Source organism: Ahaetulla prasina, chromosome 2 (assembly GCF_028640845.1).
Source record: "Ahaetulla prasina isolate Xishuangbanna chromosome 2, ASM2864084v1, whole genome shotgun sequence".
Lineage (NCBI taxonomy): Eukaryota > Metazoa > Chordata > Lepidosauria > Squamata > Colubridae > Ahaetulla > Ahaetulla prasina.
Genome location: NC_080540.1, coordinates 42,707,957 through 42,732,717, shown reverse-complemented (window position 1 = coordinate 42,732,717; position 24,761 = coordinate 42,707,957). Strand labels below are relative to the sequence as shown.

The following is a 24,761-nucleotide window of genomic DNA, read 5'->3' as shown; positions in this document are numbered from 1 at the left end:
TTATGGGTTGTCCATTAGTGCCCTACAACAAGTCATTACAGGAAATAATGCTGAACCATCAAAGTAAAAAAATGAATCTACAGTATTTTTGATAATGCCAAAATCAGTGATGTAAAATTAAGGATGAAAATTAAGGATAATCTTACTAGTGGCAATAGTCTAATTTCTCATTTTATGGCACCATAATAAGATTGCGAAAATTGTCCATTGGAATTTATATTGTGGTTGTGGTTTTTTTTAAAAAAAAAACCACTGGAATTATGTTTCAAAACTGTCAAGTGCCAGAGAAATTGAGAAATTCAGGAAGCTCAAATGAGTATAAAGATTTGCCAGCTCTCTATAAGAATCTGAACTACTAATAGTCAAGGGAAATTCACAGGAGTTAAGGATAGAAACTAGAAGAGTACTCAAATCTTCTGCTCGAAATAAATTTCTCTATATCACCAGGCTTGAAATTTGAGGTCTGGATAGTCTCGAACTACGCCATCTATGTTCCGACCTATGCTTAGTTCATAAGATTATTTACCAAAACATCCTACTTGTAAATGAGTACTTTAATTTCAACCGTAATAACACAACGGTTATCAATCAATTCAAACTCAATGTAATTCACTGTAATCTTGATTGTAGGAAATATGACTTCTGCAATAGAGTAGTAAATGTCTGGAACACTCTACCTGATCCTATTGTTAGTCTTGCTAATCCCCATACCTTTTACCTTAAACTGTCTACTGTGGACCTTTCATGTTTCTTAAGAGGTCCCTAAGGGAGCGTGCAGAAGCACACCAGTGTGCCTACTGTCCCTGTCCTACTGTCCCCATTTATATGTAATCATTCCAGAGTTGGGTTTCAGCAGATTCTGACCAGTTCTGGAGAGTGGGTAGTGGAAATTTTGAGTAGTTCAGAGAACCGGTAGTAAAAATTCTGACTGGCTCCGCCCCCATCTATTCTCTGCCTCCAAGTCCCAGCTGATCGGGAGGAAATGGGGATTTTGCAGTAACCTTCCCCTGGAGTGTGGAGGGAATGGAGATTTTACAGTATCCTTCCCCTGCCACGCCCACCAAGCCACACCCACAGAACCGGTAGTAAAAAATTTAGAAACCCACCACTGAATCATTCTATGTGTTTATGGCTATGTTTTATTTATTTATTTATTTATTTATTTATTTATTTATTTATTTATTTATTTATTTATTTATTTATTTATTTATTTATTTTTCGCATTTTTATACCGCCCTATCTCCCTAGGGACTCAGGGCAGTTTACAGCCAGAATAAAACATACATATAAATACAGATAAAACAACAATTAAAAAACTTATTAAATAAGGCCGAATATTTAAAATAGAAATACAAATAATAAAACCCCATTAAAACCAAATTTAAAATTTAAAAATTCTAGTCCAGTCCTGCGTAAATAAATAGATGTGTCTTAAGCTCGCGGCGGAAGGTTCGAAGGTCAGGAAGTTGGCGAAGTCCTGGGGGAAGTTCGTTCCAGAGGGTGGGAGCCCCCACAGAAAAGGCCCTTCCCCTGGGTGTCGCCAGTCGGCACTGCCTGGCTGACGGCACCCTGAGGAGTCCCTCCCTGTGAGAGCGCACGGGTCGGTGAGAGGCAATCGGTGACAGCAGACGGTCCCGTAAGTAACCCAGCCCTATGCCAGGTTTGCCTATTTATATCCTTTTATTTGTGCCAAATCTTTTCATGTGTCCATGTCTATGACTATAGTGTTACTTGTTTTTTTGTACTTGTTGACAAATAAATTAATAATAATAATAACAACAATAACAACAACAGAGGAGAAATCAAGATGGGCTGGACTCAGATCTCTTATGGGCACACAGGGGCTCGTGACTGATGATGCCTTTGACCCCTTCCTCAGGCTCAGTCTGGTCATCTCCTACAAAACCATTTTGCAAAATGAGATCAGAATTCTCTTAGAAGCTAGTTCACCAGACATTCCTGTTATGGAAAAGAAGGATGGATGTCCTGTTAAATGAAAAATCAGTTGATAAAAATCATGATTTACAAATCGAGAGCAACATTTCATGGACGAAAAAATCAATTGCCATACCGATTGTGTCAGTATCATACCAAAAGAATTCAGCAAATATTTAGTTATACTTGTAGCAAACGTGAAAAACAAACAATTATATGGATTAGTAGAAAAGAGCTTCAAAATACTGTAGCAGTGCCAGCATCATCTGAACTTAGAGCTATTAGTGATGTTTCTTTAGCTGAACACTTTATGATACAGGTAGTCTTCGACTTATAACCATAACTGAGCCCAATTATGACTGGTACAACCCAACTGAACCCATTGTATAATTGAATGACACAATTTAAATTGTGGTAGAGTTTAAGTGGGTAAAAATGCGATCATGTCCAATTTTACAAACCTTTTTTGTGGAGGTCATTAAGCAAACACCAGGATCATGGAGCAAACCATTTTCACAAAGGGGTTTTTTTTTTTTTTTTGCTGGAAACTGGAAATAATTGCCAAAAAGGAGCAAAAACCACCAAAAATCATGGGCATATGACTGGGAAACTGCCAACAGCCATAAATGTGAGTCAGCTTCCAAGCAGCCAAAATGCCATTCCATGACTTCAGGGGTACATGTGGCTGTTCCAACTGGTTGAAAATAGTTCTGCAGAGGTATGTTGTAACTTTGAACGGTCACTAAGTTACTAGTCATTAAGCGAGGACTATCTGTAAGGCTATCATTAGACATATAACCGGAAATCTCTGGTCAAACAAGATTTGCAGGATTTGAAGGATACAAATCTTCACCTTCAAGCTGAATTGAGCTATAGAAGTAGCTCAAATAAAACATAAATAAATCATGTGATTATTTTAGTAATAATAATTCCACTGCACTGCCTTCATGTTGCTGAAGAAATTACTGTTGGGGGTTTTGGAGGGTTTACATGAAATCATAATCTGAAGTGTAAAAATTTCCATCAAAATTATAATGATTAGAACAATGAACATGCATTGCCTGTGTTTGTAGACATATATATTAAATAGTCAAGAGTATATACAAAACTAAAATATTATGGTTTTGAGTTTACAGCCGATCACTTAGGGGAAAAATTGGTGCATTTTTTTTCCCTTTTCAAATCAGCTGGTTTTCTTCTTTCAAAGAAGAAAAATAGAATATAACTTTATTATTATATTTATTTATTTATTTATTTATTTAATCATATTTATATATGAAGGAATGCAAAGGCAGATTTCATTAAAAGATTCTCAGTGAAACAGCTATTAATGGGGGTAACAGATACATTAAATAATGCACGGTTGTTATTATTATTATCATTGGTGGCTTTTGCCAGTTATTCAGACTGTATTTGGCATCTTCTCAAGGATCTGGGATAGGCAAATGTGGATGTTTGATGATGTTACAGATATCATTGCAGGAAAGTCCTGGTTAGGGCAAACTAAGGCTAGAATTCAGTATTGCAGCCTAATTCTGCCAACTGCCAAGAGTTCGATCCTGACTGACTGGCTCAAAGTTGACTCAGCCTTCCATGCTTCCGAGGTTGGTAGATGAGGACCCAGATAGCTGGAGCCAGTAGGCTGACTCTGTAAATCGCTTAGAGAGGGCTGTAAAGTACTGTGAAGCGGGATATGTAGTAAGTCTAAGTACTATTGCTATTGCTATGTAAGCTGTTCTAAGTTGCTTTCTGCAATTGACTGATGGTGAATTTGTCAATGCCAATAGGGTTCAGGTGCTGCTCCAGTTGTTTTGGGATTATTGGCCATTATCTTTGCTTTCTTTTGCCAGAGTTATTTTATTTGCAGGTCTTTGTATTTTGTCTTTCTCATCTATTCTGCTGTTTTTCTTATCAAAATAGGGGGGCAAAATGGAGCCCAAAATTGGTGTTGCTCATCCTTTGGGAGCCAAAATCCTGGGAAAGAGCCTTGCCAGCTTCAGGGCCTCTGTTTGAGTAACTTAATCAATGCAAGCCTTGCTTTAAGTTGTAAAAAAAATGAGATTAAAAGACTTCTTTCCAATAGGTGCAGAGTCTATCAAATGTAACATGCTTCTGGCTTGCTGCTATTAATTGCAGTTTTATAAGCTGAGTAGTTGTTAAATTCTGCAGTGCATTCTCCTGGGAAAGAGAGGGGTTTTAAGTCCATACAGAATGAAAGAACAATGTTCTAATAGCTGGAAAGTGCTACAAATACTTTTGATGGCATGGCACCAACTGGATCGCTAGACTCTCCATATTGCTAACCAAATACAGTGCACCAGTGTTTCCCAGGTTACTGGTTAGGAAGCATCATAATATAGAGAGCCTTGCAGGCTCTTATACAGTCCCCAACAGAGAGCAAAAAGGCCCCGCTTATCCCTTAGAATGATGTCATTTAGAGCAGTCTGAAAACAGTTTCCTAAAGTTAGAATTTACTTTCTGGAGCTGAAACTGCTTTTTGGCACTGGACGAGAGGATGATAGAGGATGTGGTGAGCCACCAGTGGGAAGCCACCCCCTAATTGACAGGGGGTTTGTGTATTGCTCAGGCAGGGAGCAATACACAAACACACAAAATCTGAATCTTTGAGACAGAAGCATAGTTTGCAGGACATTGTAACTACTTTGGTGCTGCCATACAACAACATGGAGGTGGACACAGAGAAAGAAGGTAGGTACATACATAGGGATGATGTGATTGTCTTTCTGTCAGTCTGTCATCTGTCTGTCTGTCTATCTATCTATCTATTTATCTATCTATCTATCTATCATCTATCTATCAACTATCTATCTATCATCTATCTCTATTCATCCATCCCTCCACCCATCCTAGGTCTGAGAGAGCAAGGGAACATGAGACAGTAGCTTGGTTTTAATTATACTAAGTGTAAGTTGACCTTTGGTGGGCTTCAAAGATTCTGTTAAGATACCCTACTATTAATAAAGATCTTCCCATAATTCCTAATGATTCTTGCTTCCTGCACTTTCATTTATTTCCTGCCTTTATTACTTTTACAAATAAGCCAAGGTGGCAAACAATAGAATAGAATAGAATAGAATAGAATAGAATAGAATAGAATAGAACAGAACAGAACAGAACAGAACAGAATAGAATAGAATAGAATAGAATAGAATAGAATTCTTTATTGATCAAGTGTGATTGGACACACAAGGAATTTGTCTTTGGTGCATATGCTCTCAGTGTATACGTGCATTCCCATTGCTAACTGGTAGTAAAGGTAAGTAGAATATACTATACTGTACATTTTCAAGGCTTTTGCTTTGTTTTTAAAGTATTCTTGTTCTACAAACTTTTATTCTGTTTTTTTAGTCCACTACATCCCTACTAAAGCTCATAAAATCCATTCTTATTCTTAGGGTACAATGTGAAAGGCATGACACAGAAGGAAAAAGGGACAGAGAAGGAGGAAAAAAACTGCATTCTTTAATGTAGATCTTTTTTGCATTTTGTTTTGACTTATTTTGTGTTTGAATGTTGTTTTAATTGGATTGATAAAATGCCTTGGTGATTTTCTTTTTTTTTTATCTGCAAGACAGCAGAAAAGTATTTTATAAATAAATGAAGTAAATGGTCAAAAATAATTGGCTGCTTATTTAGTACATTCTCCAGAAAATGTTAAAGAAGTCTGATTGACAATACAGCTTTGTACAAATTGCTGCCTTTTATTTTTCTAACTTTGAGGTTTTCAATGATACTTTTGTTGTAATGTACCATGTCATTTTATTGGATTGAACATTATAAAGAAAGGTGAGATTTTATGCTACAGTATTTGCAAATTGGAAGAGGTATAGGATGCAGGGCTATACAAATATATTGTGCGTGTAGTAAATAAATAATTGCTAACAAAGATTATCTCTAGCTTTGCTGGGAAAATACTTGCAAGAGCTTTGCATAGTTTGTTGATGGAAGGGCTTAAGTGCCAAGTTTCTATGAAATTTCAAAGATTACTTACTGGAGACAGAAAAACAATTTAATGCATGTTGCTGCATGTATAATTAAAAGGAAAATTTGTAGCATGGCTTCTTATATTATTTATTAATGAATTACTCAGGCCTATAAATAATAAAGCTGATATTAATCTTGAACCATTAAAATGACCATGTTGGAATAGAAGTCCATGTTTCTTTGTATTATTATTTAATATATGCCTAATGAGTAAATTGTTTCTGTAAGATGATGAGCAGGTTTTCGTCAAACCATGCAGCTTTATATATTGGAGTTCACAATTTGTTTTCCTGCAGATATCTGAGGTACCTTCTAGATCACATCCAGCATATATGACTGTATGCTATGTATATATACATATACAGTATGTCAGGGTTCTGACCGATGCCCTAATTAAATCATGAGTCTTAAGCCAAGCTTCAAAAGAAATCCAGTTATTTATTAGGAGCATCATGTCGGCACATTCCAAGTGAAGCCAACTCTGACATCACTTAATTCATGCCCCAACTCTGACCCTGTTCCCCCCTCCCCCCAAGGTGTGTCATCAGTCACATTCCCCAACAAAGCAATTTCATGGGTTGTAGAAGTCCCTCTCTCCAGCCACTCTGGGTTTCCATAGAGATGGCCTTGACATAGAGATGGCTGGAATGTGCTTTTGTTTTGACTGAAGTGCAATTCCCTCACTACAGCTGTGAGGCTTGGTTCCCCATCCCCCTGTCTATGGCAACTCGAGAGCAGGTCAGAAATGCTTCGTGAGTTGACACAGTACTTCCTACCTGCAGGGGAAGCAAATATTACCTTGGTTTCTAGAGTTAGAGAATAGAAACCTAGATTATTGAGAGTATGGTACTTGTGACATATTGGCCTGATGTGCCAAAACCTCTGGCATTGTCTTTACCATTTAGTGGGAAATTCTGCATATGGCAGGACTCAACTAAAGCTGGTAACCCCTTTCATTTTAGCATAAGTCTATTCATAGGCTAAAGGTATTATCAGTACAAATCCAAAAGCATAATTGATTGCATTATTAATAACAAAGAATACAGAAGGAGTATGCACTTCTGAGTGGAGAGCAGTTCATTATTTAGTAGTATAAAAAATAGATTTTGGAAAAGAATAGATTTGGGGGGGAAAGGTGAAAGGAGCAAGAGTGAAAGCAAGGGACAGGAAAGTGATGGCTTCTGAAAATAATGGGATTAAAATCCCATGATGGAAAAAGAACTTTCCTATCTGTAATTATCCTTCATATTTGGAAGGAGAATCTCTCTGCTAAAGAACTAGATGAGTTCATCCAGAAGCTCTAGTCAACTTCCTCCTCTATTCTCACCACTATTTTAATCACCATATCTTCTCTTTCTTTCTCTCACTACCAATACTATACATTTCTTCACTATATTTCTTCTGGGACTATCTGTTCAGTCTCCTACTAAGGTCAAAACTTGGTGTCCTCCAGAAATGGATGAATTTCAAACCCCATCAGCACCAGATAAAGTAAAGGCAATGGCAAGGGAGTGTGGGAGTTAGCCTGAAGGAATCCAAGTTCCCCAACATTAATTTATCATTACTTACAGACTTCTAGATTGCACCAGAAGCTGTGCTCCATTTTCAGCTACAAAATTTTCTAACAGAGAATGTTATCATATACTACCTTTAGACTGTGGAATAAATGAGATACTTCATGTATCTGCAAGACAGAAGTGAATTAAGTCACGTCTATTATAGTTTTTATAATAATTATTTTATAATATTTTATAGTAATTTTATAGTAATTATAGACTGTTCTTAGGAGGCCAGATCCTGAAGATGAAACTCAAATACTTTGGCCACCTAATGAGAAGGAAGGACTCACTGGAGAAGAGCCTAATGCTGGGAACAATTGAGGGCAAAAGAAGAAAGGGACAACAGAGAACGAGGTGGCTGGATGGAGTCACTGAAGCAGTAGGCATGAGCTTAAATGGACTCCAGAGAAAGGTAGAGGACAGGAAGGCCTGGAGGAACGTTGTCCATGGGGTTGCGAAGGGTCGGACACGATTTTGCAACTAACAACAACAAACAACATTATAGTTTAAAATTCTCCTACTTGTAATTTCAGCCAGATAGTCTAAAAGCAACATTGTTCTGGGATGCCCAGCTTGCTGCTAGCACATCTCAATCCCATTTCTACTGGAACTAGAGTACAGTCTGTAGATGATCATTCCCAAGATTGTCGATTCAGGGAATGTCACTTTGATCTCCTGGAAGAAAAAATAATTGCTACCAACCTGCCTTCCATTGAGGACCTGTATACTTCACGAATCAAAAAGAGGGCTGGGAAAATATTTACAAATCCCTCACATCCTGGACATAAACTGTTTCAACTCCTACCCTCAAAACGACGCTATAGAGCATTGCACACCAGAACAACTAGACACAAGAACAGTTTTTTCCCGAACGCCATCACTCTGCTAAACAAATAATTCCCTCAACACTGTCAAACTATTTACTAAATCTGCACTACTATTAATCTTCTCATAGTTCCCATCACCAATCTCTTTCCACTTATGACTGTATGACTGTAACTTTGTTGCTGGTAATCCTTATGATTTATATTGATATTGATTGTTTCCTGACTGCCTATTTGTACCCTATATTATCATTAAGTGTTGTATCATTAAGTGTTAAATTTGTACCCTATGACCATCATTAAGTGTTGTAAGTGTTGTATCTTGATGAAGGTATCTTTTCTTTTATGTACAGTGAGAGCATATGCACCAAGACAAATTCCTTGTGTGTCCAATCACACTTGGCCAATAAAAATTCTATTCTATTCGATTCTAAATGCAGAATATCCAAACATGATAAATGACAATGTCCCACCTATTTTAGAAACATGCTTTTCCAGAGTTCTAAATCAAGCAAAGTTTCTCTACAAATAAAATGAAAGACGTTTATGCCTTCCTTCCCACGTGTGATTTGAAGTGTGTAGGGAATTAAATGCCAGAATAGGCTGTGTTCTATGTGCTTAGAACCTAGGAACTAAGTAATTTGTATGCCTGTATGAATTAGCTCTTCTGGCTACAATATTTTTCTTTTTTCATAATAGTTTTATTATTACATATAGGGGTAAAAGAAAAAAAACTACAAAAGAAAAAAAATGAAACAATAGAAAAATAAAAGGTTCAGGAAAAAAACCCACCTTTCCTCTATCCCCCAAAAGTATAGTTAACATTAACTTATCACAATCTCTTAAATAGATAGAATAGAATAGAATAGAATTTTTATTGGCCAGGTGTGATTGGACATACAAGGAATTTGTCTTGGTGCATATGCTCTCACTGTAACCAATCATCTCTTCATGCCATATCCCAAAACTTTCATAGTTTATCATTCCATCTTAATCAGCAAAAGTCTATTCAGGCTTTACAGAAATAATAACATAACTATTACAAACTAAGTCTAGTAAAACCCACTTCGAAACCTTCCTGTTACATTTATGTCTCAATTTCTATTTAAACAAATCCTCTCATCTCACCTCTTCAAACAAACAAAACTTCTAAAACATCATCACCTAGTCCTAGCTAACATAAATCCATTAAACATTACCAGAAATAGCAACCTATCTAGTTTAACCATGACCAAAGAAATCAACTTTATATTGTTTCCTCTTTCTCCCAACAAGTTTTAGTGTCATCGGGTAATGTCCAAGTATCTGTCTTCTTTTCATACTTTTTAGTCTCTTCTCACAAAATTGTTTACAAACTCTTTTGTAAATCCAAAACAAAAAGGTTATCGACATCACTCTTCTGGTTTAGTATTTGTATGTCTTTTTTTTAATTATGAAAAAATCAGCTAGTGCTCATCATTTCGTATATCCACTATTTCATCTTTTTCTATCTCCTTTGTAAACAGTGTCATTTTAAATTTTTAATCAATTTCAGATTTATTCAGTAGAAATTTGTAACTCTTTCATGAAACCATCTAGTTATAATACCAGATGTCTTCAGAATTATTTTCTGAGATCAATATAAATAGATCTATTTCACCAGATCTTTTGAAATATTTGTTTCCTTTTGGTGTCCTTTAATGATCAATCTTCAAAATCTTCAGTTATTTACTTATTTTGAGATATAACTATAGAGAATTTTCCTTGGGAAGGATTCTTATCATTAATTTCTAATAAAGTCCTAATCCAACTTCATCTGCACCTTTAATGCATATAAAACATTTTAAAATCAACACTCTAATCACCCTTCGCTATATATTTTTAAAAATTCTTTTATAAAACCTTGAACTTGTTTCTTAAAGGATTCAAGAAAATCTCACTCAGTTAATACAACTGAATTTGGTTCTAAAGGTTCTCAGTGTTTAAAAAGCAGTTTAAGGAGTCCCTGAAGATTTTACTCCGCTAGTCATTGCCAACGATAGGGGGGATGGTGCTCATCTCCCTTTCAAGGCCATTGAGCCAGCACTGTCCAAAGACATTTCCATAGTCATGTGGCAAGCATGACATCATGGAACAGTGTTGCTTTCCCACCAAAATGGTACCCATTTATCTACTTGCATTCATATGTTTTCTAACTGCTAGGTTGTCAGGAGCTGAGGTGAGGATGGGAACTCACTCCATCATCTGGAGCTTGGATCTTGAATCTAGGCTGCCAGCTTCCAGCTAACAGGCACAGCATCTTAATGGCTGAGCCACCAAAAAAAAGCAGTTTAAAAAGAGGAAAGTCCAAAGTGTGATTTGGTTGAATCTTAACTCTGTAAAGGCTACATTGACAGCTATGAGGAGCCCATGGTGGCATAGTGGTTAGAATGCAGTATTGCAGACTAATTCTGCAAACTGCCAGCAGTTCGATTCTCACCAGCTCAACGTTGACTCAGCCTTTCATCCTTCAGAGGTTGGTAAAATGAGAAGCCAGATTGTTCGGGGCAATGTGCTGACTCTGTAAACCACTTAGAGAGGGTTGTAAAGTACTATGAAGCTGTATATACATAAGTCTAAATGCTATTGCTATTGCTATGAACTTGATAGAATGTGGTGACTCCCAGCTGTAGGCAAGCTGAATGCAGAAACCTCAGTTCCTGCTACCTTTCTCTGAAGAGTTTTTGGCAATCCAGATTCAGGATCCAGCTGCTGTTTTTAGCCACAATGTCTCCTTCCTATGTAATGTCAGTTTGCCATTTCCTTACTAGAAATCAACAGTACTTTTTTTTTTCTGATGTAGATGAACAACTGTGGACCACATACTGTTTTGAAGTAAGTAGCTGCCTCTTTTTTATATCTCTGTTACTTCTGTGAATGATAACAGAATATAACAGACATGAAGGAGGCACCTTGGAAGTCTTCCAGTGAACCCCCCTGCTCCTTCAAGTCCTTTTTTTCATTAAACAAGACATACCAAATTCCTGCAACTGTTTTCCATATATTTAAGCCTCCAGTCCCTTAATCATCTTTGTTGCTCTTCTCTTGTTCTAGATACTCAACATCTTGATAAGAATGTAGACCTGTACATAATACTTTATAGGATCTGTATTTCTAAAGTCTTATTTTATGTTCTGGATGGACTGAACATCATGCTATCACTACTCAAAGGAAGAAGTTACATTTAATATGGCTCTGTGGCAGTTCCAATGTGGATTATTCAGTGGTGAGATTCAACCAATGTAACAACTGGTTCGCTGTGCGCACACTTCACATGCTCCGTGCATGCACGGTTTGTTTCCAAATCAGTCTAAAACCTATTAACGACTGCAGCCCTGGTGAGTAAAACAGCTAAGGCACAGCAATCCGCTCTGCCGCACCTATCAGCTGGGCTTCAAAAAAGGAAAATAAAGATCAGTATAGCGCAGGGGCAAGGGGGCAGGCCCACATGATCGTTGGAGTGAACCTGTTCGCTCTCAGCTGATTGTTGGAGCAACTGGCTCACCCGAACCAATCCGAATAGATTGAATCTCATCCCTGGGATTGTGCCAATCAGGCTAGCTCACAATGTAATAATAATAATAATAATAATAATAATAATAATAATAATAATAATAATAATAATAATAATAATAATAATAATAATAATAATAATGTTTTAATTTGTATACCGCCCTTCTCCCGAAGGACTCAGGGCGGTGAACAGGCAAATAAAATACAGACAGAAATACATCATAATTAAAACAACCCTTAAAAAACTAATTCAAATTTGCCAATAATTTAAAATAACCTTACACCCCATAAAATTACAAAAATTTAAAACCCATCAAAATTCCATTAAAATTTAAAATTTAGAATTTAAAATCAGGCCAGTCCAGCCATACGAAATAAATAGGTTTTAAGTTCGCGGCGAAAGGTCCTAAGGTCAGGTAGTTGTCGAAGCCCGAGGGGAAGCTCGTTCCACAGGGTAGGAGCCCCCACAGAGAAGACCCTCCCCCTGGGGGCCGCCAGTCGACACTGTTTGGCTGATGGCACCCTGAGGAGTCCCTCTCTGTGGGAACGCACCGGACGCTGGGAGATAGTAGCCGGCAGTAGACGGTCCCGTAAGTAACCCGGTCCTAAGCCATGGAGCGCTTTAAAGGTGGTAACCAATACCTTGAAGCGCACCCGGAAAACAACAGGTAGCCAATGCAGTCTGCGCAGGATAGGTGTTATGTGGGAGCTCCGAACCGCTCCCTCAATAACCCGCGCAGCCGCATTCTGGACTAGCTGAAGTCTCCGGGTGCTCTTCAAGGGGAGCCCCATGTAGAGAGCATTGCAATAGTCCAGACGAGAGGTAACGAGAGCATGAGTGACCGTGCATAGGGCATCCCGGTCCAGGAAGGGACGCAACTGGCGGATCAGGCGAACCTGATAAAAAGCTCTCCTGGAGACGGTCGTCAAATGATCTTCAAAGGACAACCAACCATCCAGGAGCACGCCCAAGTTGCGTACCTTCTCTATCGGGGCCAATGACTCGCCCCCGATAGACAGCCGCATCTGCAGCTGACTGTACCGAGGTGCCGGCAGCCACTCCGTCTTGGAGGGATTAAGTTTGAGCCTGTTCCTCCCCATTCAGACCCGTACAGCTTCCAAACACTGGGACAGTACTTCGACAGCTTCGCTGGGGTGGCCCGGGGTGGAAAAGTACAGCTGAGTATCATCAGCGTACAGTTGGTATCTCACCCCAAAGCCACTGATCTCACCCAGCGGCTTCATATAGATGTTGAACCGGAGGGGTGAGAGAATCGACCCCTGCGGCACCCCACACATGAGGCACCTCGGAGTCGATCTCTGCCCCCCCGTCAACACCGTCTGCGACCGGTCAGAGAGGTAGGAGGAGAACCACCGATAAACGGTGCCTCCCACTCCCAACCCCTCCAGCCAGCGCAGCAGGATACCATGGTCGATGGTATCAAAAACTGCTGAGAGGTCTAATAGGACCAGGGCAGAGGAATAACCCCTATCCCTGGCCCTCCAGAGATCATCCACCAGTGCGACCAAAGCTGTCTCCGTATTGTATCCAGGCCGAAAGCCGGACTGGAACGGGTCTAGATAGACAGCTTCATCCAGGTACTGGGGTAGCTGACATGCCACCACACTCTCTACAACCTTCGCCGTAAAGCGAAGATTGGAGACTGGCCGGTAATTCCCTAAAACAGCTGGGTCCAGGGAAGGCTTCTTGAGGAGAGGTCTCACCACCGCCTCTTTCAAGGCAGCGGGGAAGACCCCCTCCCGCAAAGAAGCATTTGTAATCCCCCGGAGCCAGCCTCGTGTCACCTCTTGAGTAGCCAGTACCAACCAGGAGGGGCACGGATCCAGTAAACATGTGGTGGCATTCAGCCTACCCAGCAACCTGTCCATGTCCTCGGGAGTCACAGGGTCAAAGTCATCCCAAACCACCTCAACAAGACGGGTCTCGGAACTCTCGTCTGGATCTACCCAATTTTGATCCAATCCATCCCGAAGCTGAACGATTTTATCGTATAGATAACCGTTAAACTCCTCGGCACGCCCTTGTAGAGGATCCTCCCGCCCCTCCTGTTGAAGAAGAGAACGGGTCACCTGAAACAGGGCGGCCGGGCAGTTATCTGCCGACACAATGAGGGAGGAAACGTAGGAACGTTTCGCATCCCTCAGTGCCACTAGGTAGGTCCTACTATAGGACGTAACTAGTGTCCAGTCAGCCTCAGAACGGCTGGATCTCCAGACACTCTCTAGGCGTCTTCTCTGGCATTTCATCTCCCTCAGCTCCTCGGAGAACCAAGGAGCTGGTTGAGACCGACACCAGGTCAGAGGCCGCAAAGGCACGACACGGTCCAAAGCTCCAGCCGCGGCCTGTTCCCAGGCCGCGACAAGCTCTTCAGTCGTGCCATGGGCCAGATTCTCGGGAAACGGCCCAAGCTCCGTCAGGAACCTCTCAGGGTCCATCAGGCGCCTGGGACGGAACCAACGCATTGGTTCCGTCTCTCTGCGGCAGTGGGTAACAGTCTGAAAGTCCAGACGAAGGAGAAAATGATCTGACTATGACAAAGGATCGATAACTAAATCATTTAAAATCAGATCATTCAACCACTGGCCAGAGATAAAAACCAAGTCTAGGGTGCCTCCCCCAATGTGAGTAGGGCCATCAATTAATTGAGTCAGGTCCATGACCGTCATGGAAGCCATGAACTCCAGAGCGGTCGAGGATGCCATGCCAGCAAGTTGAAATCCCCCATGACCAACAGTCTAGGGGTTTCAACTGCCAACCCAGCTAGCAACTCCAACAGCTCGGGCAGGGCTGTTGGCACGCAGCAAGGAGCCAGGTACGTGATCAACAAGCCCACCTGAGTCCTACGACCCCACTTCACATAGAGGGTTTCGCACCCAGCTATCTGAGGCACAGTGGTCTCCCTCGGTTCCAGACTCTCCCTAATAATAACCGCCACCCCGCCACCCCTACCTTGTAGCTTGTTTGGTTTCACCCTACTATTTTGCGTGAAGCCAATTATTGTTGTTTGAACTGAATTCAACAAACCCCAGTTGAACTACAGCTTAGTGCAGCATATGACTCAGGCTAACCTAGAGACTTAGACGTTCTGAAGCAAATAAATATGCAAAAGACTTAATGAATGGCTGCGATCAGGCTGGTTCATCATCCTTCAAATCAGGAAATCTCAAATGAAATTCTGGCTTGACTAACCAGCTGTATTCAAATGTTTTAGTCTATATGTTTCTTATATACAGTGTAGAAAAAAGAACTCCTTCCAAATATAAATGAAACAAATATAACCACAACTCAGGAGTGTAATTTTCCACAATTTGCTCCAGCCATGCCTTGTAAGGGACTTCTGGTCATCATGATGAACTACTTTTTAATCATATCTTAAAATAAGATCATGTAAAAATAAATAAAATGTTGAACTAAGCAGTGGTTTTACGGTATGACCCAGCAGCACTACTTGCATTAGTCCAATTTACCACTTATGATAGCAGTAATGAGACTAAAAGCCAATAAAAATGGTCTATTCTTTCAAAGATTGGCTTTTAGGATTTATTCTAAATATTATCAAGCGAATCAAAAGGTGTCATTACAGTGTCTAAAGAGCCTTCATACCTTGTAAGCAAACAGTGTGACTTTGACGAATAATCATTAATGTGTCGGTGTGAAGCCAGAGCCAAGAAAAAGGAAGCAAAGTAGAAACCTGGTATTTTACTTTAAATAAGTCATTAAAATAATTTTAACTAGATTTAAAATGAAAGAGTTTTGTATGTAAAATGGCTTTTATTTTTACCTTTTGATCCCATTACATATAATACTTAGGCGGCTGAAAAAGTGTCTGGGTACCAGAGCAAGGAGATGTTTAGTTGCATTTTTGTGTAATATCCCCGTTGTGTAGAAAATGTCAGACATTGTATTGTTAGGACTCTTCTACAGGTAGAAAGGAAGATAAGCAATAATAAATACCATGTTTCCCCGAAAATATTTTATAATGTATTTTATATTTTTGAACCTTGAAATAAGCGCTTGGCCTTATTGCCATGTGCTCAAAAGCCCAATTGGGCTTATTATCAGGGGATGTCTTATTTTGGGGAAAACAGGGTAGAGAATGGCTGCAACAAGAAGATGCACAAGGTCTCCTTCTCCCCTTGTAATGTCACTTTGCCATTTCCTCACTAGAAATCAACAGTACTTTTTTTTCTGATGTAGATGAACAACTGTGGATCACATACTTTTTTGAAGCAAGTAGCTGCCTCTTTTTTATATCTCTGTTACTTCTGTGAATGATAACAGAATATAACAGACATGAAGGAGGCACCTTGGAAGTCTTCCAGTGAAACCCCCTGCTCCTTCAAGTCCTTCTTTTCATTAAACAAGACATACCCAATTCCTGCATCTGCACAGCATTCATTCTCTTTCTTCTTTCCTTGTTAGCTTTTCCTCCATTGCTTTTCAACAGGAACAAGAGGAACTGTCTTATATAGAACCGGGCTATTGAGCTTCTTTGTCTAGTGTTGTGTTGACAACAACCAATGATTGCTCTCTAGGAAGATGAGGACTTCAATTGTATTCAAAACAACTGTTTAACCTTGAACAATGAACTTCTTGGGTGCTTTTTTTCATGCTTCCAAGCTTAAAGTATCTATCTTCCTTCAAAAGTAGGATCAATATCTCCTACAAATATAATAGGCTAAATCAGTGAGGATAACTTTTTTGTCACTGTGTGCCAAAAGCGGGGAGAACGCGGGGGGTCACGCGCATGGGTGCCCACACCCATAATTCAATGTGCCCTGCCCCCATGCATGCACGAATGACCACCCCCTGCACTCCCCCCGCTTTTGGCACACAATGCCACGGTGAGCCCATTTTTTACCCTCCCCAGGCTCCAGTGGCCTTTCCCACACACACCCCGGAGGCCCTCTGGAGACTGGAAATGGCACATTTCCCAACTTCCGGTGGGCCCAGAAGGCCCAAAAATCAACTGGCTAACACATGCATGCACAATGGAGCTAGGGCAACGCTCGCGTACCCACAGATATGGCTTCATGTGCCACCTGTGGCACATATGCCATAGGTTTGCCATCATGGGGCTATATCATAGCATGCTTGCTAGTCCAGCCATTGCATCTCACAGTCTATCTTCAATGTCAAGATGTTTCTTTGAAGTTTGTAAATGGCAATCTGGTCATGAAAGTCTTTCCAAAACAGTCCCCAAAACTGCTGATAATTCTCAGTCATTTGAAGAGCCAATTTGGCTATATGTAAAGTCTTCTTTTTACATATACTTTCTTTAAACAGTCAGAGAGGACATGGAAGAGTGAAGTTAGCATATGATGTTCATTGTTCATCTTTATTATATCAACCAGATAATTCAGGAAGCAGACTTTGGAAGGAAAATCAAAAGGAAAGGTACTGATTTGGAGCAGAGATCTACTTGGGACTTTTACCTCTGACTGAGTGCACTCTTTGTTTGCTCTGTGTAGTGCTTTATATACATGGAATTTCTAACACTGACTACCTTATATACCTTTTCTAAATAAAGGACAACGGTCTCTACTTACTCAGGAAGCACACTTAAATACCCGTTGTTGTAAACAGAGGCTTTTGATACCTAGAACATGAGTGTCAAACTCGTGGTGTATGTTGCCCTCACATGATGTATCACTATTTTTTCCCCCTTTTGCAGAGCTGGGGTGGGTGTGGCCTGCATGTGACACATCTGGATCGCAGGCCACCAGTTGGACACTCCTGACCTAGAAGTACCTTGCAATAAGAGTGATCCAGCTGTTCTTTTCATCCCTTACAATTGAGTATGCAACTGCTCAGAACATACAGATCCTTCATAGCTTCTCACGTCTTTCTCCTGCCTCTTGAATTCCATGGCTGATTTTGGTTTTTTAATGAAATGGAATGAATTCATTTATACCAAATGAGTATCTTATCTCATAGAGGTCCAGTAGGGGTTCTTATAAAATAAAATAAAAAAATGATGGGTAAGTATAATCCAGTATTCTGCTTCCAGATTCTGTTTGCTGAGGAAAAGAAATGGTGGTTCTTGTAATTTAAACTTAGGCTGATCTATGATAATAAGGAGTTATTCAAGATTAACTAGCATGGGTTAGCTTTTTTTTAGCAATGTACTTATAAATATGGCCACTTTTATCTTAATTGTTCCACTGCATGTCAGTTCCGATTTCTTGAGTAGCCCAAGTTTTGACACTAATGTAATACTTGTAAATATTTTCCATTTCTATATTTTTACTGATTTTTTACTGATGCATGTTTTGTTTTGTTAATGCAAAGATTTTCCCCTTTCAATAAATCATCGTAATGCACTCTGAGATTACACTTGCTATTCTCAAGAGTACTGCCAGTCATTCCATTAATGTATGAGAACATCTGCATATCAAGGGCTTTGTTGCTGGCAAGAGAATAGGCTTCTGCCTCTCATCAAACTTGAATGTTGTCCCCCAACCATTTTCCTACCTTTGGTTTGCAAGTTTGATCAAAACTCACTCTAGTACTTAGTCACCTCTGTGATATAAGAAGTCCTTGACTTATGACCACAACTAAGCCAAAATTTCTGGTACTAAGTGAGATATTTGTTGTGAATTTTACCCCCATTTTACGACCTTTCTTGACAGGGTTGTCAAGTGACTCACTTCAGTTGTCTATTTGGCAACATAGCTGTTAAGTGAATCAGGCTTCTCCATTGACTCTGCTTGTCAGAAATTCGCAAAAGATAATCATATGACCCCGAGTCATTGCAACCATCATAAATACGAACCAGTTGCCAAGCACCTGGAGTTTGATCATTGTGCCCATCATAACATAACATAACATAACATCAGAGTTGGAAGGGACCTTGGAGGCCTTCTAGTCCAACCCCCTGCCCAGGCAGGAAACCCTACACCATCTCAGTCAGATGGTTATCCAACATTTTCTTAAAAATTTCCAGTGTTGGAGCATTCACAACTTCTGCAGGCAAGTCGTTCCACTTATTAATTGTTCTAACTGTCAGGAAATTTCTCCTTAGTTCTAAGTTGCTTCTTTCTTTGATCAGTTTCCACCCATTGCTTCTTGTTCTACCCTCAGGTGCTTTGGAGAACAGTCTGACTCCCTCTTCTTTGTGGCAGCCCCTAAGATATTGGAACACAGCTATCATGTCTCCCCTAGTCCTTCTTTTTGTTAAACTAGACATACCCAGTTCCTGCAACCGTTCTTCATATGTTTTATCCTCCAGTCCCCTAATCATCTTTGTTGCTCTTCTCTGCACTCTTTCTAGAGTCTCAACATCTTTTTTACATCGTGGCGACCAAAACTGGATGCAATATTCCAAGTGTGGCCTTACCAAGGCATTATAAAGTGGCACTAACACTTCACGTGATCTTGATTCTATCCGTTTATGCAGCCCAGAACTGTGTTTTTTAACAGCTGCTGCACACTGCTGGCTCATATCTAAATGGTTATCCACTAGGACTCCAAGATCCCTCTCACAGGTACTACTATTGAGCAAGGTACCACATATACGGTACTGGTGCATTTTGTTTTTTTGGCCTAAATGTAGAACCTTACTTTTTTCACTGTTGAATTTCATTTTGTTAGATAGCGCCCAATGTTCAAGTCTGTCAAGATCTTTCTGTAACTTGAGCCTATCTTCTGGAGTGTTGGCTATTCCTGCCAGCTTGGTGTCATCTGCAAATTTGATGAGTTCCCCATCTATCCCCTCGTCCAAGTCATTGATGAAGATGTTGAAGAGTACTGGGCCTAAAACAGAGCCTTGGGGTACTCCACTGCATACTTCCCTCCATGTGGATGTAGTTCCGTTGAGGACTACACGTTGAGTGCGGTTGGTTAGCCAGTTACGAATCCATCTGGTGGTGGTGCTGTCAAACCCACATCAGTCATACTGTAAGTCACTTTTTTCAGTGCTGTTGTAATTTCAAACAGTCACTAAATGAACTATTGTAAGTCGAGGACGTCGTCTAATTGTTTAGTGAATTTGGGCTACAGATTAAGTTGATTCTGTCTCAGAATGAATGTTTCTCCATTATAAATATTTGAAATGACAAGAATTCCTTTAAGCTCAGTTGCATTAATTTTGTGTTCATCATCATCTAGTAACTTCTCCATTTTGTTCAAAATTATATCTCAGTGTTGGAGGAAAAACTTTCATTTTAATTAGAAATATTTCCTAAGTTGAGGCTTCATAGTATGAAAGACATGCTATTTTTTAGACCAGAGGTCTCCAACCTTGGCAACTTTAAGACTTGTGGACTTCAACTTCCAGAATTCCTCAGTCAGCTTTGCTGGTTGAGGAATTCTGGGAGTTGAAATCCACAAGTCTTAAAGTTGCCAAGGTTGGAGACCTCTGTTTTAGACCATCCCAAAATCATTTATTTGCAGTGGAGGATGCTAACACGGCAAATTTTCAGTTTTAAATTCAAATCTCTTCACCCGCAAAGCTAATTGACTAATATTAGGTTCCTCATTTGATAACCAGACCCATTCAAGTTTTAAGGGACCACCCTTTATGTTAACCACACAATTACTTCACCATCAGTTTATTTAAAAAAGCAGCCATCCATTTTAATTTTCCACAATGTCCTGGATTAAAAGAATACCAGGAATATTGTGGGAAATGCAAAGGATTGTTTGCATCGGGGAAAGTGACCAATGGTCTGTGACAGAGATGAATTAACAGAAATAGCCTGGTACTCAGGCTTGCAATGCCACATGCTGATTCAGCAAAACAGGATTGTTGCATAAATACGTGTGAGAACGAGCACCACAAAGAAAAAAAGGAAGCAAAAATATGGATGAGGGGGTGTTTTTTTCTCCATTGCTCATCCCTATTAATGTGATAGTATATACTCCAAACAAGTACAGGCAGTCCTTGATTAATGACCACAATTGATCCCAAAATTTATGTTGCTAAGTGAAACATTTCTTCAGATAGTTTTGCCACATTTTATGACCTTTCTTGCCACAGTTGTTAAGTGAATCATCGCAGTGGTCAAGTTAGTAACATGGTTGTTAAGTGAATCTGACTTTGCTTGTCAGAGGGTTACAAAAGGACATCGCATGAACTCGGAAAAAAGCAACTGTCATCAACTGTCATGAGCCAGTTGCTGTTGTGGCCCACCGGCAGCCAGCAGAGCTGGCAGCAGAGTCAGACAGTGAGGAGGTTGGGGAGGAACATGGTCCAGTCCTGGGGGTGGACAAAGCTCAGACGAGGGCTCTGCGTCGGAGGCAGAGAAAGAGATAGACAGCAGTGAAGCAGAGGAACAGCTGGAGCCCGTTCCCAGTGTGCGCATGCGCAGAGCTGCCAGAAAACAAGAACAACTCAGAAAGCAGGGTCGACTTGGAGGTGATTGGCCCCTCCCATAGGAAACAAAAGAGGAGCAAACGGGGAGGGGGCTTTTGCAGGAAACAATTTGTTCGTTCAGTAGTTTCAAGAGTGAAAAGTTCTGTTTCTCAGAGACTTTAAGAGACTCTGTGCCAAGTTTTGCCTTACTCTGTTTTTTTGGAAACAAGTTACGTGGCAGCTTGCCAAGCGAGATAAGGTGTGTTGAGAAATATTCCTTTGAAAAACTGTTTGGACAAACCTTGCTGACTGAAAGTGAATGAAAGTAATTCACAGTCATGTAAATAAAAGAGGTTTTGCCGCTTCCTGCTTTTTAAGGGAGCCTAGGTCAGAACAGTTGCCAAGCATTTGAATTTTGAAAACATGACCCCATGGTTGTTAGTGTGAAAAATAATTGTAAGTCATTTTGTTCAGTGCTGTTTTAACTTTGAATGGTCATTAAATGAACTGTGGTAAGTTGAGGACTACCTGTAATGGGAGCTAGAAAATAAGGAAGCAATTCAAGGCAAACAGATCTTTTCAGCAGTTTTAATAGTACATTTTTTTTCACATCGCTAACAAAATCCACTGGCGTTCAAGAGCACAGCAAATTTACATCTGATAGAATAATGGCATTGACATTGATATTACACCAAAGCTGTTTTAAATATAATCATTCTCTGTAACACCACTTTTCGTGTCACCACTCACACGGAAAGGGCTCGATCCTGTTTCCATTAAGGTCAACCGCAAAGCTTCTCATTTCATTCGAGAGAGAAAAGGATTGAGGATTAAATATGGGGTGCAGAATTGGCCTTGCCTTGAGTCTTTGGGTTGACATTGTTCCCTATAACACTAAAGAATGTTCATTCCATCCACCTCAAGAATTACGAGATAAACGTTGTTGCTTTGCATTATTTAGCCATTGAATCAAGCCATTGCTGCAGTTGCCTTCTGTTCCTCCAAATACTTGAAGCCACATGTGTTATCAAGATTTCTCAGGGAAAAAGAGCTAATCGTTTGCAGTGCTTTGTATGTGTAAGACTCAGTGGCTTATTCAGCTGCCTTTCAGGTCCTATTTGGAATTTGACAACCTTCTCTCTGTGTGTACAGACAATAGCCAAATCAGTGTGGGGTTATATCAAGGTGATGGAATAACAGCAGAAGCCCGTAACAACAAAGCCAGCATGATCTAAAAGAAAATGCATAGGATAATTTATTGGAAGGCGTGTGCCTGCAATTTATTTTGCAGAGGACAAATTTCTATGTAAAGATACCCTATATTATTCCAGTCCAAATTTGATTTAATGATTAAGAGGCATAAGAAGACAGAACAGGGGCCTTGAAGTTGTTCAAAAGCAAACTGAGCTGACAGCCAGGCCACCTGGCTTCAGTCTTCTCCTCTATGGTGTGATGCATTCTAATATATTTAATTAGGTTCTAATATGCACTGATGTTGCTTAGCTAACATATGCTAATTTTATGCACTCTAGTTTGTCCTCCTTTTAGATGCTTCATATCTTCTTTTGTGATAATGTGTAAGAAGTCACCTTATTTGCAACTGGTGTCTTGCTGTTTGCCTTTACCAAAGTATTCTGGAACTTTTTAATACTGTCCTTTACACCTTGAAAGAAACTTCATTTGAGAATTCTAAATAAATTTCCCAAGATTATCTTCCCTTGTGGACAGCTAACAAACATTAATTTAATCTTGATGATCTTGCAAACAAATGAATGGGTTCGCTGATATCTTTCCAATTGTGAAAATATTTAACAGTAAGCAACATTTATATTGAGAAAAGCTAGATGGAAAAATGAGTGTGGTTTTAAAAATGGAAGAAGAAAATCAATATTTTGTGGTCTGCTGATGACACTACTAGTAGTCAAAATTCAAATGATCTACAAACTCTAATAATGAAAGTTAAGTAGCACAGCAAAAAAGGGGGATATATATATATATTCGTAGGTTTTTATGGATGTAGGTATGTAGGACTTGGCATATTCGGATCTTTTCCCATGTAAGGTTGAGAGTATCTTGGTCTCAAGGTCTTGTCATGTGTTCCTGGCGTGATGACACCTCCTGCCTACGGGACGACACCTCCCGCCTACCAGAGAGCTGGAAACTAGCCTTAGTCAACAAACAAGTCCCAGCCACGAAAATTGACACAGGACCCAGGACAACACACAACGCCACCACCAATCATGCTCACCAGATTCAAACCCAAACCCATCCCACAGACGAAACACAACCACACCAGCCAGAAGCCAGACCATGCTGGCACCACTGGCTGCTGCACCCCGCTCCAATCCCCACACAAAGCAAGCTGACACACGGCAGGAACACATGACAAGACCTTGGACTCGGAGCCAAACCAAAACCCGGGATGCTGCATCACAGCCATCTGCTCAAGACATCTGCTCAAGACATCACATCACAGAACTCCAGAGGCCATAACATCAAAGCTCAGGACATTACAACACAACCTACTACTTAGGATGTTACAGCACAAGACTCAGGAGGTCACATTCCCAGAACTCAGGACATTTCCAGGAAGCCCATTACCACTACAGGAGGTCACATTTCCAGAACTCAGGACATTTCCAGGAAGCCCATTACCACTACAGGAGGTCACATTCCCAGAACTCAGGATGTTTCCACACAGCCCATTAACCAGGCCATTACAACACAAAAGACTAGGACCACATCCACACAGGATGCTACAAAACAGCCGACCAATCTGCAAACACCCACTCCATCTACCAATCAAGATGCAACCATACAGCCAACCAATCCGCTCACAGCAACAGTCCCCACCTCCCCACCAATAGAGAGATGGCAGCTCCAACCATGCTTTGCTCGCACAAGCACGAAGCCAAAAGCGCCAGCCTGAAGATGATGAGTGAAACCTCATCGAAATGTTGCCAAGATATTCTCAACCTTACATGGAAAAAGACCCGAATATGCCAAGACCCACACACACACACACACACACACACACACACACACACACACACACACACACACAAAATTTATATATATAAAAATAAAGGTCACAATTTCCCCTGTCCAGTCATATCCAATTCTAGGGGATGGTGCTCATCTGCATGTCCTAGCTGAGGGAACTAGTGTTGTCCAAAGATGCTTCCACGGTCATGTGGCCAGCATGATTATAAGTCAAGGCACACAGTACACTGTTACCTTCCCACCGAAGTGGTACCTATTTATCTACTTGCATTTGCAAGTTTTTGAACTCCTACGTCGGCAGGAGCTGGGGCAGGAATGAGAGCTCACACTATCACATGACACTAGGGTCTCAAACTGCCACTCTTCTGGTCGACAGGCCAAGCATCTTTGCTAGGCTACTGAATCAGAATAGAGCTGGAAGGGACCTTGGAGGTCTTCAGCCCCCTGCTCAAGCAGGAGATCCTATAAAAGAGCGTGGTGACATAGTGGTCAGAATGAAGTACTGCAGGCTAACTCATGCTCACTCCAGGAGTTTGATTCTGAGCAGCTCAGGTTTGACTCAGCCTTTCATCCTTCTGGGGTTGGTA

At 40.4% G+C, this 24,761-nt stretch overlaps 1 protein-coding gene across 1 annotated transcript in view; it reads left to right on the top strand.

The window, feature by feature from the left end:
* Positions 1–4,522: 4,522 nt before the first annotated feature.
* MDFIC2 (MyoD family inhibitor domain containing 2) overlaps positions 4,523–24,761 on the top strand; it is a 61,279-nt gene continuing 41,040 nt past the window's right edge. The window contains exon 1 of the mRNA XM_058170362.1: positions 4,523–4,644. Within this exon, the coding sequence (XP_058026345.1) occupies positions 4,620–4,644 (25 nt within the window). The 5' untranslated portion in view covers positions 4,523–4,619. The remainder of the gene's footprint in view (positions 4,645–24,761) is intronic.